The 18749-nt window shown below is 37.0% G+C and overlaps 2 protein-coding genes and 1 pseudogene across 2 annotated transcripts; 1 reads left to right on the top strand and 2 right to left on the bottom strand.

The window, feature by feature from the left end:
- Positions 1-1984: 1984 nt before the first annotated feature.
- On the top strand, positions 1985-5024 carry LOC127657648 (trypsin-3-like; annotated as a pseudogene).
- A 40-nt stretch (positions 5025-5064) lies between these two features.
- On the bottom strand, positions 5065-10201 carry si:dkeyp-84f3.9 (zinc finger protein 160). Its single transcript, XM_052147331.1, has 2 exons — positions 10184-10201; positions 5065-8858 (listed from the first exon to the last, which is right to left on the bottom strand). The coding sequence occupies exon 2, from the start codon at positions 8804-8806 to the stop codon at positions 5777-5779; it is 3030 nt and encodes a 1009-aa protein (XP_052003291.1). The 5' UTR covers positions 8807-8858; positions 10184-10201; the 3' UTR covers positions 5065-5776.
- A 1439-nt stretch (positions 10202-11640) lies between these two features.
- On the bottom strand, positions 11641-18386 carry LOC127657966 (zinc finger protein 236-like). The gene is made up of 2 exons (XM_052147007.1): positions 18264-18386; positions 11641-16313 (listed from the first exon to the last, which is right to left on the bottom strand). The coding sequence occupies exon 2, from the start codon at positions 16231-16233 to the stop codon at positions 12346-12348; it is 3888 nt and encodes a 1295-aa protein (XP_052002967.1). The 5' UTR covers positions 16234-16313; positions 18264-18386; the 3' UTR covers positions 11641-12345.
- Positions 18387-18749: the final 363 nt, after the last annotated feature.

Below are 18749 nucleotides of genomic sequence, written 5' to 3'. Positions count from 1 at the left end.
CTTTTATTTTCTAGAGTATTTCATTAAAAATTGTGAAAAGTTTAAAAGGAATGGTGATCAGTTACATGACCTAAAAGGAACTTTCCTTTATACATTCCTATACATTTTAACCAAAAATCTTTGTTATTATTATTATTATTATTATACAGTAATTATAATTATTAATAATAATGATAACAAAATAATAGTAATAAAAGCAACACATTAGTTTGTGGATTGTTTTTAAGGTAAAATCCATGTTATAATTAAGGCTTTCCCTACACTGAGTGCATTACTAGTTTGGTATATGAACAAAAATATTTTTTGGCACTTTCCTAAGTTGAATGTTAAAGATCTTCTAACCTAAATTTCATAGTTTAAAAGCACAACGTATTGCCGATTTTATTTTGACATGGATCTAAAACCTACTTTGTGATTTTTTTCAAAATAATTTCAAATGCAGAATCTCTGTGAAATGCGGATAATCCACAGCAAACTGTTTAATTAAGTTGAACATTTCCCAGTGAGATGTTTGTTTAAAGTTTGGCCTATTACAGGCCAAGATTTAGAGCTTTAGAAAATTTTTGCTGCAGTACAGCTTGCATTGGACTCTATGGTTTTGAATAAATTGTCTTTTTAATAGAGTACCTAATTATGTCCACTCAATCATCTCTAATGTGGGTTTTTAAAAACAAGTGGAGAGACAAAAATTATCTAGACAAATTTTGGGTAAATTATCACTTTGTTTTAAAGATAAAACAGTCGTTCTCACTTCACACCAATCATTCTGATCACTCTTACACATTGCTAATGAAGTGAATTCTTTTCTAAACATCTACACTCTGAAGTAACACATCATGGACTGTAACAGTAGCTACTTGCAGAAAATCCCATTATCAGACCTTTCATATTAATGTAGTCTAATTTGACCCAAGAATTACATTTCTGTTTTTGTAAATATACAGCATATCCTGGACGGAAAGTTCTTATAGTGTATGGCCCCTCCCCTCTATTTAAACATTGGTCAGTTCTCACCACAGTAAAAAAATTAAAAAAGAAGAAAAAAAGGAAAATACATTAAACAAATACAGATCATTTAAAATCTGTAATTCAATGCACTTGTACTCTGCATTGAAAATATATGTAAATGTGCTTTTGCATCTAATAACTTTTCAGACTTTTATTCTTTGGCATCGATTCACAAATATTTGTTGGTTAATCCACTCACAGTACAGATGGATTTCATTTGTCATTCAGAGATATTAGCACATGAAAACATCAAAATCTTTGAATTTATTTAAAACTTGGAAGAAATAAATTGCCCCCCAAAAATCTACAATTAAAAATAACAGATAATAAAACTGTTTGCCATGTGCAACACAGAAATCTGTTAATATCTCCAAAAATGTGCATGCTTTAATTTTTCAAGACCCTTTTAAAAACTTGAAATTTTATATACATTTTCTCTTAAGATAAATAAGTTGATAATTGTATGAAAGTCTTCAGTCAAGAATTGTATATATTGATCACCTTAGCTTCAGAGTTGGTTATGACCAAAAATAAATAAATAAATAAAAACCTCTTAATATTAACTTTTTACTGTATTAAATCAGCATGTACAAACACATATGTCTTTTGCTATAAAGAGCACATTAGTAATGTTTGCTTCATGACAAACTTTATTAATATGTAACCAAAAATTACCTGGCTTTTTAAGTAATTACTGCAAAAAATAAAAAAGCAGTAGTTTTTTGGTTACACATTAATAACAGTAATTGATCAACATTAATTAATGATTTGTGATGTTTCTACAAAATGTGCTATGCAGAAAACTTTCTACAAATGATGTCAAACCATATGCTGGATTCACACACTGGTTACTATTTAAGGCTTAGTTTATGAACAGAAATGTATGTATGTCCTTGAGGATTATCGCCAGCATTCGAGTAGGCAGAGTATATAAGGTGGATATTGGAACATTCTGAGCATGACACTCTCAGGCAACATGAAAGCTCTCATTCTTCTGGCTCTTTTCGCTGTGGCCTGTAAGTAAACAGAACAGGGAAGACTGAAAGTGGTACATATTTGTTAGTTTTTAGGATCTCACATAAAAGTGCTAACAGTCATGAGTAGTTAATTTTTGTGTGTTGCTCTGTTCAATAAAATATATCTGCAGATACGTGTAGGTATATTATATAACAATATCTTATGTTTTCTCAGATGCCGCTCCTCTTGATGAGGATGATAAAATTGTAGGGGGGTTTGAGTGTACAAGAAATGGTGTTCCATACCAGGTTTCTCTGAATAGTGGGTACCACTTTTGTGGTGGCTCTCTTATCAGCAACCTCTAGGTTGTGTCTGCTGCTCACTGTTACAAGTCGTAAGATAAATTCTGTATTCTTTTCTTACGTGTGTGCATAATGTATATACAGTCAGGTCCATAAATATTGGGACATCGACACAATTCTAATCTTTTTGGCTCTATACACCACCACAATGGATTTGAAATGAAACGAACAAGATGTGCTTTAACTGGAGACTTTCAGCTTTATTTTGAGGGTATTTACATCCAAATCAGGTGAACGGTGTAGGAATTACAACAGTTTGTATATGTGCCTCCCACTTTTTAAGGGACCAAAAGTAATGGGACAATTGTCTGCTCAGCTGTTCCATGGCCAGGTGTGTGTTATTCCCTAATTATCCCATTTACAAGGAGCAAATAAAAGGTCCAGAGTTCATTTCAAGTGTGCTATTTGCATTAAGGAATCTGTTGCTGTCAACTCTCAATATGAGATCCAAAGAGCTGTCACTATCAGTGAAGCAAGCCATCATTAGGCTGAAAAATCAAAACAAACCCATCAGAGAGATAGCAAAAACATTAGGTGTGGCCAAATCAACTGTTTGGAACATTCTTAAAAAGAAAGAATGCACCGGTGAGCTCAGCAACACCAAAAGACCCGGAAGACCACGGAAAACAACTGTGGTGGATGACCGAATAATTATTTCCCTGGTGAAGAAAACACCCTTCACAACAGTTGGCCAGATCAAGAACACTCTCCAGGAGGTGGGTGTATGTGTGTCAAAGTCAACAATCAAGAGAAGACTTCACCAGAGTGAATATAGAGGGTTCACCACAAGATGTAAACCATTGGTGAGCCTCAAAAACAGGAAGGCCAGATTAGAGTTTGCCAAACAACATCTAAAAAAGCCTTCACTGTTCTGGAACAACATCCTATGGACAGATGAGACAAAGATCAACTTGTACCAGAGTGATGGGAAGAGAAGAGTATGGAGAAGGAAAGGAACTGCTGATGATCCAAAGCATACCACCTCATCAGTGAAGCATGGTGGTGGTAGTGTCATGGGCATGTATGGCTGCCAATGGAACTGGTTCTCTTATATTTATTGATGATGTGACTGCTGACAAAAGCAGCAGGATGAATTCTGAAGTGTTTCGAGCAATATTATCTGCTCATATTCAGCCAAATGCTTCAGAACTCATTGGACGGCGCTTCACAGTACAGATGGACAATGACCCGAAGCATACTGCGAAAGCAACCAAAGAGTTTTTTAAGGGAAAGAAGTGGAATGTTATGCAATGGCCAAGTCAATCACCTGACCTGAATCCGATTGAGCATGCATTTCACTTGCTGAAGACAAAACTGAAGGGAAAATGCCCCAAGAACAAGCAGGAACTGAAGACAGTTGCAGTAGAGGCCTGGCAGAGCATCACCAGTGATGAAATCCAGCGTCTTGTGATGTCTATGTGTTCCAGACTTCAGGCTGTAATTGACTGCAAAGGATTTGCAACCAAGTATTAAAAAGTGAAAGTTTGATTTATGATTGTTAATCTGTCCCATTACTTTTGGTCCCTTAAAAAGTGGGAGGCACATATACAAACTGTTGTAATTCCTACACCGTTCACCTGATTTGGATGTAAATACCCTCAAATTAAAGCTGAAAGTCTGCAGTTAAAGCACATTTTGTTCGTTTCATTTCAAATCCATTGTGGTGGTGTATAGAGCCAAAAAGATTAGAATTGTGTCGATGTCCCAATATTTATGGACCTGACTGTATAAGAATCAGCCTAATAGAGATTCAACATTGGAACTCAAGAGGTAAATAATAATATGTGGCCGCAATAGCTCTTAAAAATGCTTACACCCTTTTATCTGTGCTCAGCCGTGTCCAGGTGCGTCTTGGTGAGCATAACATTGATGCTACGGAGGGCACTGAGCAGTTTATCAACTCTGCCAAAGTCATCAGGCACCCCCATTACAACAGTAATAATCTGGACAATGACATCATGTTGATCAAGCTGAGCCAGCCTGCCACCCTGAACAGTTACGTTCAGACTATTGCTCTGCCATCAAGCTGTGCTGGAACTGGTTCCAACTGTCTGATCTCTGGATGGGGCAACATGAGCGCAAGTGGAAGTAAGTTCCATTACACTTATGGAATGATCTATGGAATTAAACTGGATATGTAAATCCAAGCCAACATACAGTAACATGATCTAAACCCGAAATTACCCAATAAACATACAAATTCATCTGATGGTCATTTGGTTTTTCACTAGGCAACTACCCCAGCCGTCTAATGTGCCTGTGGGCTCCTATACTGAGTGACAGCTCCTGCAAAAACGCCTACCCAGGTCAGATATCCTCCAACATGTTCTGTGCTGGCTTCTTGGAGGGCGGCAAGGACTCCTGCCAGGTACGGTCTCTGCTAGTTACACATTTTGATGACACTCAGAATCACCAGAGAGGCTAATTCTGTTGTTTATAGCAATCATTGCCTTATCTAAAACACATGTCTTACAGGGAGACTCTGGTGGCCCATTGGTGTGCAACAACCAGCTGCAGGGTATTGTGTCCTGGGGTTATGGCTGTGCCCAGAGAAACAAACCTGGTGTCTATGCCAAGGTTTGCAACTACAACTCCTGGATCAGAGACACTGTCAACTCCAATTAGGCTCCTATGGATTTTATGAGACCATACTCATGGTGGGTTGCGATATCAATGGACAAGCTTAAATAAATGTCTGAGAACAAACATAAAAGATTTGTTGTTGTATTATTTATAATTGGCTGAGTTTTAAGAGAACACAGATGTTTGCATATTTACAGAAAGAAATTCATCCACATTTCTTTAAATAGTGCAGTTTTTCTTTAGAAGTCTGGGTTGTGTTTCCCAAAAGCCAATGGTCTCTACTATCAACTTAAGCTTGCAATACTTTTGGAAAACCCAGTCCAGGTCAGGTTTTAAGTTTTATTACATTGGATAGGATTTTGCTTTAAAAAGGAATGTGCAGTCCAAATCATTTTATGTAGTAGGCAGTATGCGAAAATGTGTTAAAATGTCATGATGACTCCTGTCAGAATCCTTACCAAGTGTGACATTTTGGAATGACTAAAACACTCAAAATATCCACAAAATATCCTTCTTTGAACATGCATATACATTTTCTCATAACATAAAACTTGTTCAGTTTAAACAAAATCAGTCAGGACTTTAATTTGTTAACAGTAACTGGTTCAGATAAATGTGTCAATTACAACTACAAAAAAACAGACATTTTTAAGATCTCTTAAATAACATAAAATTGCCCATCGCAGGGAATTTCTAGTCCAATGTCTACAGAACTGTTTTAACAAAGATGGATGTCTTTTTCTTTAAAAAGCACATACATAATGGTTATATATAGCACACATTTACTAAAGTTACAGCTACAGAAATAATTGACTGCCATACAATACCACATACAGACTGAACAAAGAAATATTCATATGGGATATTTATATGTCTCCTCTGGCATGTTTGAAGTAATGCGCATGCAATGCAAGAAGGTTGGAAAAACAAGCACTACATTCTGTGCAAACTAAGTCACCAGTTTTCTTCTCTTTCATCACTACGGATGGTGATTGGCTTGAGCCATTGAATTCTTCCATTGTTAAACATTTGTCATTAGCATGCGTTGGTGTTTTATCCACTTGTGCCTCATTAGTTTGAGAATGAGGAATGGAATGGGGACCTGATGGCAGATGAGGCAACATCCCAATGGGGCTTTGAGCATCTGTGTTTATTTTTTGCTGCTGCTGTAGTGCTAGATTTAAAGGCATGGGACCAGTGTGTGATGAAGAATGAGGTACTACTGCACCATTTGAAGGGGAGAATGGGAGGATGTTATCTTGTGTCTGATCATCACATAAGCTGGGTGAATAGTCACGGCTATGATGTTTGAGGTGGTGAGATTGATTTAACTGAAAGTGAGAACATTCCTCCATTTCAAGGTGCTGCTTCCAAACATTTGTGCCTTTCCTTAATATTGGTCCTTTCTCTGCAGAATTGTGGGAGAACTGATGGTGGAAAAGCAATTCCAGGGTCTCAAAACTAGCGCTGCATGAACCACATTCATAGGGATGTACAGTGGGCTGCAGATCAACTATGTAAGTTGTCTCCATTTGATTGTATGTACAGTGAACAACTCTGTGTCGCTTAAGAATGACCGCACTTGCAAAACCTTTACCACAAACATCACAAATGTAGGGCATACTTGACCGATGCCATTCTTGCTGGTGATTCCTCAAAAGTTGTGCATTTGAGAAGGTATGAGGACAGAATGGACAAACGTGTGCATTAAATTCTGGATGCTGTTGCAAATGTTCATTGTACAAGCCCATAAATCTGAACCCTTGACCACACTTTGGACAAAAAAAGCGCCCTCTGCTCTGTCTATGCAGCCGCTGATGAATCCAAAATTTTCTCCAGTTTTTAAAAGTCCTGCTACAATCACTGCAGGAGAAGCCTTGGTCCCGTGAATGATTAAGCATATGGGCTCTCAGTCGTCCTACATGCCTGAATATTCGCCCACATCGTGGACAGAAGTACTTCCTTGGATCTGCTTTTCGGTCTGTCCCATTCAGCTGAGAAACAAAATAGCTAGATTTGCTTGGCTGACTGAGAAAGTGGCTTCTCTGTGGCTCATATGTGGAGGTGATGATGACCTTAGGAGTGCAAGTAAGTACAGAGGCAGATCGTTTGAGCTTCTTCGGCGGGGAAAGCTCTTTTCGGGAAGTTGGGGGAGATTTTACATGAGAAAATGTGGGATTTGCTTTTATTGTGAGAGAGTTTTTGGGCTGCATCCTGTGAGCAGAATTGTGACCAGAAACCTTTGGTTTTGCAAGCCTCATGGACAAACAATGCTTTCCATGTGCATTTAGCTCAGAGAGAACACTAAATGCCTGCTTACAACGGTCACACTTATAACGTTTGGCATCTGCGTGTCCTTGCAGATGTAATTCATACTCATCTCTGGTGTCAAAGCATCTTTTACAAATGTGACATTTGAAGGTTATAACACCAGCCATTTCCATATCTTTTAAGGATGCATGTAGATGTGTTTTACCTTCACAAGTGTGTACTTTTAAGGGTCCAATCTGAGAAAATCCCTTTCCACATTTTGAACACAGGAAAGGCTTGATGGACCAATGCACTCTCTCATGGACACGGGCAGTACATTGCTGTGTAAATGATTTGCCGCACACTTTACAAGAATATGGCTTTTCTCCACTGTGAATCCGTAGATGGATTTTAAGGACTGATTTGTAACAAAAGACTTTCCCACATATCGGACAAGTATGGAGATTACCTCTCCCTCTTCTTCTTCTCCTTTTAGGAGAGGTAATTGGATTACTATGATAGTAATTTTCCGCTTTGTCTGCCGTGCTCACTTGGCTCGTGTTCACAGTTTCTCCAGTTGTTGCTCTACTTTGGTATCTGTGTCCATGTTTACGACTCCGAATTTTGCATTTATGGACTCTGGCGTGAGATCGAAGGTTGGAGAGCTGAGCAAAGGCTTTGCCACAATTCGGGCAGTTGAAGGGCTTCTCACCTGTGTGAACACGCCGATGAATGATATATGCTGAGGAATGATTGAATGGGCGGCCACAGTATTCACACTTGATTATCTGTTTTTCTTTGCGTGGGCGTCCGCGAGAAAAGGAAGAATGCCCACGTTTACGTTCTGTGATAATCTCCATAGCGTTTGCCTCAGCATTGTTGTCACTCAAAGGTTTCTTGTAATTGTCCTCTGAATTAGTCTCTTTCAAAGATACAAGTGTAGGGGATGAATTCTCTGAGGGTGTTTTCTCAACTGAATCATCTAGACTGGCATTATCTGATGCTTCATCATTTTGATTTAATGCTTCAAAGCGCATGACATGTAATACTACTTGATTTTTAATGTCTGAAACTTTTGCATCTGCGGTATTGTCATGGATGTTTTTTTCAGAATCTCCCTCTTCTAATGTGGTTTTCTTAACTTCCATAGATGTTAAAGGCTGGCCTTCATAACTGTCAGATTCTCTTTCTGACTGATTACTTGTTATGATTTCATCTGTTTTAACAGACAGATTTACATCCATTTGTGGTTTATCTAATCCTGATTTAAGTTGCAATGATTTTGGCTCATTGACTGTGGTGTTGGAAAGGCAATCAGAATATCTATTTGGTTCAGTTAGAACGTCACATTCATCCAAACATTTCTGAGCATCCATGACAGTCTCTTTGACAGGGGTAAAATCAGAAGTGTTTAATTGTTCTGGAAAGGTATTTCCATCTGTTTCACTGGAGGCTTTTTCTCTCTTGCTTTCATCAAGGTTATAGGGCAAGCACTCAGGTCGAACATCAGTAACTGCAGGTGACTGGGAACTTGTTGCAAGACCTTTTGAAAGTAATCCCCCCATCCCTCTTCTCATTGAAGCCTGGTCTTTGGTTTCTGCCTCATTCAAGTTGGTTTCTTGCCTCTTCTCCCCTCCTTCAAGCATGATGTGCGACTCGTCTGCAGGTGTCGGAATTTCCCCCCTACTCAAGCTGAAACTAAACAAAGATGGAAAAAGAATAAGAGATTACAAACCAACCATAAAACTAAGAGTAATTTGCAGAGTGACCAAATGACAAAAGAACAAAAGTATTTTCCAATGAGATTTCACATTGAGCAGGGCAACCAGGTTGTTAAAAAAAAAAAAAAAAAAACCTAGCCACTGACAAATGGGCTTGTCATTCAAGGGGTCAGTATTTGACTAGTTAGTTTTAGCAGTTAGCAACTACACCATTGTGTGGGCAAAAAACATCTTTCTCCTTTGAATGAAAAAGTGACAAAATATTTTTTTTGTGCAAGCAACATATAAATCACAAATATTTAAATGTATTAGGCCACATTTTTGTATTTACCATGTAAATGTGTCAATGCAAAAAAGTTTAAGTTTAAAAGTATTCACATTGTATGATCCACCTAATGTCAGTCAAATGTTGGAATTTGTGGTTAAAATTATAGTAAATATGAGCAATTCCCCAATTATATATAATTAGTCTTTTCTGGCATAAAGGTATGTAACAATAAAATATACAAAAAATAATAAATGAATTAATTAATGTTTGATTCATGTAAAACCGTATCAAACATCGTGTGAAAGTTTGATTCATTAATTTATTACCACGTCTTTTTCATAATATGATACATTATGCACTGCTACAAGTGCAAAACAAACGCTTTACGTTTAAATATGTACATTTTAGCAATAAAACGGAATCCTTATTATAAATCATAATATTTTCAATTATTGTATATTTGTTTTGTGTGCAGCGAGTAAAGATCACGCAATCTAAATATTTGATTTTATTGTATCACGGTAAAATATAGACTCACAACTATAAAAATAATATATGTTCTTTCTCCATTGTGCTGCCGATAGCGGAGCAAGAAACAGTCGGTCTGATCTTGCATTTGAGGCTTTTTGCATAGGCCAATAAAATAACTGTCTTTGATCGACCGTGGGTGTTGCACTGTAATGCAGTACGATAATTAATGCATGCATGGTCCGTTACAGACAATCCTGCATCTCCCAATACAACTGCTGCTTCAGCACCAATCTGTCGCTGAAAATGGTCTTTAATTACAAAAGCGAAGTTTTTTTAATTCACTCGATGAGTTTAAACATAATGTGAATAGAATAACCTTACACAATTCAAGTCTAAACCTCAGTACTAAAACTGATTTTTTTACACCACTCATGTAAAAAAAAAAGAACTACTCGTCGTTTAATCGTTGACACAAACGGAGCTTCTGTCTGAACCTATTAGATTAGTATATCTGAACAAATAACGCAAAACAAAGAAAAACACAAGACCAAGCTCACACCAACCTTTTATGGTCTTTCTTTTCAGACCCAATGAACAACGTTCAGACGCAAACACACAAAACAAATGTGGTTTCCGTTTCCGTTCCCAATAAAAGTCCATTCGACGTCTTCATCAGAAAAAACGCTAAATATAAATAAAGAAAACATAATTTTTGTTTTTTCTTTACGTTAAACATTCTAGCGTGATTGAAATTAAAAAGAGACTGTAAATGTTAGTCCTATGCCATAAAATGTATGCCCACATCATTAATTTAATTAATTGATTAATATTTAAGTGGAAATATATAGCATTAAATAATTTAGGGAAATAATATATCTTATAGAATAAAACAATACTGAATACAGACACTTTGTATGCCTCTTTTGAATAAATATGTCACACAACATTGACTTTATAAAGTAAAAGGCATTAGGTATTATGAACAAACAAATAATATATAATATATATATTATAATATATATATATATATAAAGTAAAAGGCATTAGGTATTATGAACAAACAAATAATATATATATATATATATATATATATATATATATATATATATATATATATATATATATATATATATATACACATATGTATTATTATATATATATATATATATATATATATATATTTTTCCCCTGCATTTATTAATCTTCATTAAATTTAGTTAGTAAAAATACAATTGTTCATTGTTAGTTCATGGTGCATTAACTAACGCTAACAAATGCAACTTGAAATACTAACACATTTTTTTAAATTAACATTATGATTAATAAATGCTTTATAAGTATTGTTTATTGTTAGACCGTGCTAACTAATATTGTTATCTAGTTAACAAAGTAACCTTATTGTAAAGTGTTACCAATAAACGCTGACTGAATAATTGAACAAAAGATATTTAATAAAATATTGAATACTATCTTTACAAATATGAAGTACCCGCAGATGCTATCCTTAAACAGCATGTTCAGAATAATTTTAACTTCCAAAAGAGATACAGCAATAAAGTGAAGGCAACCAGATCCAAATTTTATGATCACTTAAACATGAAAACAGCTCTGTGTATTTACAGCAAGGCATTGGACAGCTTCTGCTGCAGATAAACTTTTTAACACAATAAATGCTGACTGAATAATTACAAAAGTATATGATTATATTGTGCTTATAAACGAATAGAAAGCTGTGAATTTATTCGATTAACAGAGCCATATTGCATATCTAAGCAAGTATAACTGCTCCCAGCTTCATATCTAAAATAATTAAATTTTCAGTTTTCTAGCTTAGATCATTTAAGATACATATTGATAATTTGCAATATTTATTTTGTAGAATTTTGCATATCTGCACTTTTTAAAAAGTGCTTATTCCTGCGTAACAATTGAAAGACATTATTCTGAACCTCCAGTAGTTTTTTAATCCTAAGCAAATTCATTTATTTTCATTAGCTCAGTCAGCTGTTATTATTACACACAGGAGGTCATGTTTAAAATATGTTTAAGGATGGTCACAATCAGTATTACCAGTTCATCTGTGTCTATTCGCCAAACCTTTCTTTATCATTTAGATATGACCAGCAAGAATTACTATTGCTTTGTGTTTAAAGTTTAATCTTAAAAAAGAAGTAATACTGTGTGCAAGACCACAATGGTTTAGTAACTGAAGACTTTCGAAGGTGTGACTTCTGTGTTTATTGATAGAACATGTTTACATCAAAATTGTATTATTACCATACACTAACAATACACAGTGGCTATCTCAAAAACAGTTATGTAAAGAACTATTTTACAGTGCATTCATGAAGAATATCTATTTGGAGTCTTCACACGTATGTAGTGGGAAAAAACAAATCTAGGTTTAATAGACTAAATTAAGGCAACATTATGAAACACCGATAAAATAAGTTGAATAATCTAATAACAAGAAGCTAAAAAAAAACTGTTCAACTACTGAACAGGTTTTGATTAATGGTTTAAAACTACTGAATACTATCTTTACTACTCTTTAGAAATGTTAGGTACCCACAGATGCTGTCCTAATATGGTATGGTCAGAATAATGTACAAATTTTACCTCCAAAAACTATTTTTTTTTAAATATACATATACAGCAATAAAGTGAAGGCAAGCAAGTATATCCACCTTTTATGATCACTTAAAGCATGGAAATATCTGTGTATTTACAGGAAGGGATTAGACAGTTTCTGCTGCAGAGGATCTTTTGTGTCAACCATTGTTGTTGTTTCAGGCACGGGCCCTAATATACGATGAACCCTTCTCCTGTGATTCTTCAGTGAGACTACATCGGGATAGCTGCGTTGGCAAATTTGACACTTGTAAGGATTGTGTTGGACTGCGTTGAGCTCAAGACCTCCAAGGATACGATGGACCCTCCTTCTGTGATTTTTTAGGGACATTAAATCTGGATAGCTGCGTGCACAAATCTGACACTGAAACTGATTGGGTGTGTGATTTTGCTCAGTTCCCCTTGATGACTGAAACACACCACCTAGAATACGATGCACTCTTCTTCTGTGGTTTTTCAAGGATACTAAACTAGGATAGTTGCGCAAACAGATCTGACACTGAAACTGCCCGGGACGGACTTGGTCTACGGTTTTCAAATTAGATTGTTTTTTATCTTTTGGGCGATGAACCTTCCTTACATGATCCTTCAGTGATTGAAGCTTTGGATAATTGCGAAGGCAAATGTGACATTGAAAAGCTGCTGATGTGCTGCTCTGCGAACCAGCTTCGCACAATGGTTCCTGTTTTTCATTTACTGATGTAATTCTGTTTATTGTATGAACGCTTCTCTTATGTTCCTCAAGTGCCTGAGGACTTGGACAATAATGGTCACATATCTGACACTTCAAACCTTGTTGCTTGCTGTGTGAGAGTAGGTGTCTCTTCAGTCCATCTAGACTACTGAACCAATGCACACACACTGGACAACGAATAGGTTTAAACGTGGGTTTACAGGTATTGCTCTGAACATGAACTTTAAGGGTTAAAGGATTTTGGAATGTCATACCACAATGAGAGCAGGAGTGCTTCCTCTGGCCTGAAGCATCACCTCTGCAATTCAATCTTAGGTGTCTTAACAAAGACTTGCGGCTACTGAAGGTCTTTTTGCATCTTAGGCAAACTAATGTCTCTAGAGGTCGTGTCTGGTTCAAATGTTGTTGTGTACGGAGAGCAGGTGGTTGTCCTTGTACGCTAAGTTCTGGTGCCTGAAAACCTGAAGACTGCTGTGGCGGAGTTGGAGCAGGTGACTGTGCCGGCCAAGTTGGAGCAGGTGACTGTGCTGGCCAAGTTGGAGCAGGTGACTGTGCCGGCCAAGTTGGAGCAGGTGACTGTGCCGGCCAAGTTGGAGCAGGTGACTGTGCAAGCCAAGTTAGAGTAGGTGACTGTGCCGGCAGAGTTGGAGCATGTGATTGTGCCGGTAAAGTTGGAGCAGATGACTGCGCCACTTGGGAAAATGAGTGCCTCGGTGACCCTTTTTGCACACTTGCTTGGCTTTGAGACTGCAGATGCAATTGTTGATGTGCCTCAAAATCCATCCACGACTGCACGTTCTCACCACAGTGAGGACAAATGTAGGATTCTTGTGCATGAACTTGCAAGTGTTCAAACAGAAGTCTAGGACAAGTGAAAGAGGCTCCACATTCACAAGTCACTCTTCTCGGGAGCACAGATGGCAGTGACATAATGCCCCAGTTTCTGCCACTATTAGCACTGCCCTCCTGTCTGACTGTTTGGCTTTCACTGGACGGAGACAGAACAAATACGTTTTCCTGGGCAGCTTGTGTTTCACTCTCCACAATTCTTGTACCTACTGGTGAATTGGTGTTTCCCGCTTGGCATTTTTTTTGGTGAGAATTCATATTGTCTTTGCGGCTGAAGAACCTGCCACACTGAGGACATGGAAAACTTTTGATAGGCCCAGGAACACTAGATGATGTATTCTTAAAATAATTTAGCTGTTTTAACTTTATTGCCCCACAAATCTTCAAGTGCTGCTTTAGTGTGAAGCAGCGGGAGTAGCTTCTCTGGCATCCAATGCAAACAAACCTCCTCACACCTTTCTCTGTCATATGCACCTGAAAGCCACTACTAGCCAATACTGACTTTATTTCTTTGTCCTCATGAGGTTTTACAGTGACAACATCCTCATCTTCATCACAATCTTCTTTAGCCTTATCTGCCAAATTGTCCTCATCTTCCTCATGATCCACCTCTGTTAGTACATCAATTTCAGTATCATCCAATGGCATAGTCCACTGCTTTTCTCCAAATGTATCTTTTTCATCTGCTTTTATTTCAAAAATATTTTCAGTTTTTGTTGATATAGTTAGTGTGGAGTTGGAAACACCAGCAAAGATGTACTCAGATGGTTCTGGTGAATTTAACTCACCCCCTGTCTTAAGAGATGGAGACTGCATCTTCAATGCTGTCTGATTTTTTTTTCCTATAGGAAATTCTGTGTTCTGCTCCTCAAACTTAATCGGTTCTGTGCCCACTCCAACATTTACTTGCTGTGTTGACATTTGCTTTATTTTTGGTTCTTGCAATACTGTAGTGTATTGCTCTTTAAAACCATGGAGTTTAACATTACCTTGGTTTCCTAGAGTGGCAGAGCTTATCAGAGTACCTCTACATGGGCAGTTATGCCTTTTGAGGTTACGCATGCATGAATAGCTACGCTTGCATAAAGAACAGTAGAACAGTTTTTGTGCCTGTTCTGTTGAAGGGCTGTTCAATGTCAGAGACATCTTTCCCACATGAGGAGAACATTGATGGTTTCCAGCAAATGTGCCAGAGCAGATGTGATTATTTGGAACAGAGATAACAGTTATCACAAATTGTTTGCAACGAAGACAAAATTTAACTCTCTCTTTTTTATGCAGGGCATGATGCATTATCAAGCTGTCTAGGTCTTGGAAAACCTTTCGGCAGAGTCTACATTGGTGTCTGCCTTCCAGTTTGTCCCTACTAAAAAGCTTTTGACGAGTATCAAGCACCACCACAGGGCAGAGAGTTTGTGTCACAGATATAATCTTCCCCTTCTTCGACAACATCTTTCCAGTTTTAATATTTAACACCGTGCCTGAGGAACATGACATATTTTCATTATTTTTTGTTTCAGGTGGTTTCTGTAGTGGCTTAGGCAATGTTATGGTTGGTACAGCTTGCACTGGTGCCCTTGGTGCAACTTTCCTGGGGGGCAAGTTCCTCTTGGTTTGCTCCGGTTTCATTTGGTCTGGTTGCTTGTGACTCATGTAGGCAGATGCTAGCATCTTTAGGATTGATTTCTTATTAAATGCAGTTGATTCTTTACATGATTCTGGTGATTTTTCACAGTCATCCACAGAATGGTTTAACATGCTAATGGATTTTACTGTGTCACTGTCCTTCTCCAGGAACTGCTCCTGCTCTTCAATCACACAGTGGTTCGAGGGGGACCCAAAGGGCAAATTTTGTTCTTGCTGATTTGAAATGTTGCTTTCCACAGGGAGAGCCATGTCTGTAGTGGATACTATATCCTTGATTTCTTGTTTAGAAAGAGGAGAATCACTTTGCATAAGGGGTTCTTCATTAGAATTGGATGGTGAAAGACTGGGGAAAACATGGCTTAAGACAGGGTCGCTGGAGTCTGTTTTGACCTCTGGCTGGATATCTTCTAAGCATTCAGTGCTCAGCTCAGCAGGAATCCTATCCAAATTTGAACTGACCTGTGCTTCTGGTTCATGTAACTTTTTGTGTTTCTCAAGATCAGTTAATCCACTGAAAATATCACCACAGTCACATATATACAACTCTGAAGAGGCTGGAGTGGGCAACTCCATGCAGTGGTGCTTGTCGAGGAGATCTTTACTTGAAAATAAGCTTCCACAGCTGACACAGGTTGGTAGTGTTGATTCTGGCTGGCCAGACATTTCATTTGCATGAGATGCTTGGTGTACCAAGAGTGATGCCAAACTATTAAAAGTAGATGAGCATGCCACACAGTTATATGTTTTAGTGGCAGGGCTCCCATCAGACCTTGTTTCTTGAAGTCCAAGCATTCTTTAGAATGGTAAAAGATGCACCTCCAATGTAAATTCTAAGTAGTGTTACCAAAGTTTTTGTTATTGTTGAATGTGTCCTAAAAAAAGAAAGAGAAAGCAAATCAACTAATTTATAGGCAAAGCTTAACCCCTCTTTTTAATTCAATTGTAAATAATGAGAGATTAGGTAATGAGCTTTAGGATATTGGATATTTTGTGCTGTCATGTATAAAGCATATTAGAATAGATTTTTCATTCTACAGAGAATGTTACATTTAAAGGGATCGTTCACCCGAAAATTAAAATTCTCTTATCATTTATTCACCCTCATGCCATTCCAGATATGTATGAATTTATTTTTCTTCTGCAGAACACAATTTAAGATTTTTAGTATAATATGTCAGCTCTATAGGTCTAAAATTATGCTAGTGAATGGTGGCCCGAACTTTGAAGGTCCAAATATTACAAAGGCATCATAAAAGTACAACTCCAGTGGTTTAACCACTGTCTTCTGAAGCGATCCAACATGTTTTGGGTGAGAACAAACCAAAATATAACTCCTTTTTCACTGTACATCTTGCCATTGCAGTCACTAGGCATAATCATGATTTCAAGTTTGATTACACTTCTTATTGCTTGATGCCTGTGCAGCGTGCATGAGGGCACTATAAACATGTTAATCAATCTTGAAATCATGATCACCAAGGAGAATGCTGTCAAGATTTAAAGTGAATAAGGAATTACATTTTGGTCTGTTCTCACACAAAACCAAATATATCTCTTCAGAAGACAATAATTAAACCACTTGAGTACTTTTATGATGCCTTAGTAATATTTGGACCTTCAGAATTCGGGCCACCATTCACTTGCATTGTATGGACCTACAGAGCTGAAATATTCTTCTAAAAATTTTCATTTGTGTTCTGCAGAAGAAGAAAAAAGTCATTCACATCTGGGATGGCATTAGGGTGAATAAATAATGAGACAATTTCTATTTTTGGGTGAATTATCCTTTTAAATTTCATTATAACTTTTTATACAAAAGACCCTAAAACTATAAATAAAAGTATCACTACTGTATGAATAAAACATTGTTTTCAGACATTTGGTACTGATAAGGCCACTCAGCTATTTAAAGAAATTAGATATATTTGCTTCGAAGAAAACAGTATTCAAAATTGTATCCAATTTAATGTCTGTTACATCAACATTTATTCGGCCTCTGAGTCAAAAAGGTTGTGAACCACTGCTCTAAAAGGGATGAGAATAACCAATGATGCCAGTTTCAAATCATAGTTTATTCGTGATCAAATTAAATACATGTCTACAAACAACATTTGATACAGATATTTTATGAATTAATGACCGGAACAAATCTAAGCCAAAATAAGAATGTTATGTGAATTTACACGTTTCATTTCGACTGAAAAATAACCAGTACATAACTAGCCTGTTTTTAATTGTTGCGCTGCAATGTTTTTTGAATAACGTGTTAATTATTCATTTTAAATGTAGCAAAATTGACAGAACAACAGAAAAAAACATCAGACTGATCTTAGCTTGCTTTGATTTAGTTAGGCCTGGCCACTTCCCGCGGCCATTCTTTTAAAGATGCTAATTGCTCAAATAAACGATTCATCGCAAAAACTAAAAATCAACACAAAGATATTTTGCATACGAATAGTCGTTTTAGTCGAGAGAGCACTTAAGGGTCAGTTTTAGTACAGATCTTAAAAATATGCCAGGGCAGGGCTAATGTGCTAATGTGCAGCATTGCGACGACTAATGCAAATTTTAGCATGCTCATCAGACTGTACATTTATAACGATTTAATAAGCCTCCCACATCAAAACGTAAATAGCGTATCTTTAAGACCAAACACTCGTTGTAGACACATGTGCTTGAGATATAGGGGCATGCAGCACATGTCACAGGCTTGCTGCACAATGGAAGTGCACATCCTTCATATAAAAGCGCAGCTAACGACCGTTTGTCGAATGAAACGGAGCAATAATAGGTAGTTTAATGGTTCATTGGTTAACACTCACCTTGAATCAGCCCTATTTGCAAAGTAGCATGCGTTAACTGAAAGAAATTATTTCCAATCCGAAAAGAACGGGATATATGTTGCAGCTGGATTCTGACATTTTCATTGCTATGCTATGTCATTTTTTCAGTGCACTATAGAGGGCAGTATGTGATTCTCCACTGTATTGAGATAAGAACCATCGGCAAATACGCCGCCAGCTGGTGAGAAAGACCGTCTGTCTATATTCCCTCCAAAATACATAATAACCCCCCCCCCAATCCAGGTTTGCCACACTGATATATATTTGCTATTACTTAAAAATATAAGACATTTCGCTTGGATTGCTTGTTTTTGAAGCTTGAGCAGTATTACGTTATGAAAACACCATTACACACACACATATATATATATATATATATATATATATATAGATATAGATATATATATAGATATAGATATATATATATATATGTGTGTGTAAATGAGATTTAATAATGACGTGGTC

The sequence above is a fragment of the Xyrauchen texanus genome, chromosome 17, assembly GCF_025860055.1.
Source record: "Xyrauchen texanus isolate HMW12.3.18 chromosome 17, RBS_HiC_50CHRs, whole genome shotgun sequence".
In the NCBI taxonomy this organism is placed as follows: domain Eukaryota; kingdom Metazoa; phylum Chordata; class Actinopteri; order Cypriniformes; family Catostomidae; genus Xyrauchen; species Xyrauchen texanus.
Note: the sequence above shows the minus strand (reverse complement) of the source record. Positions and strands in the feature narration are given on the sequence as shown.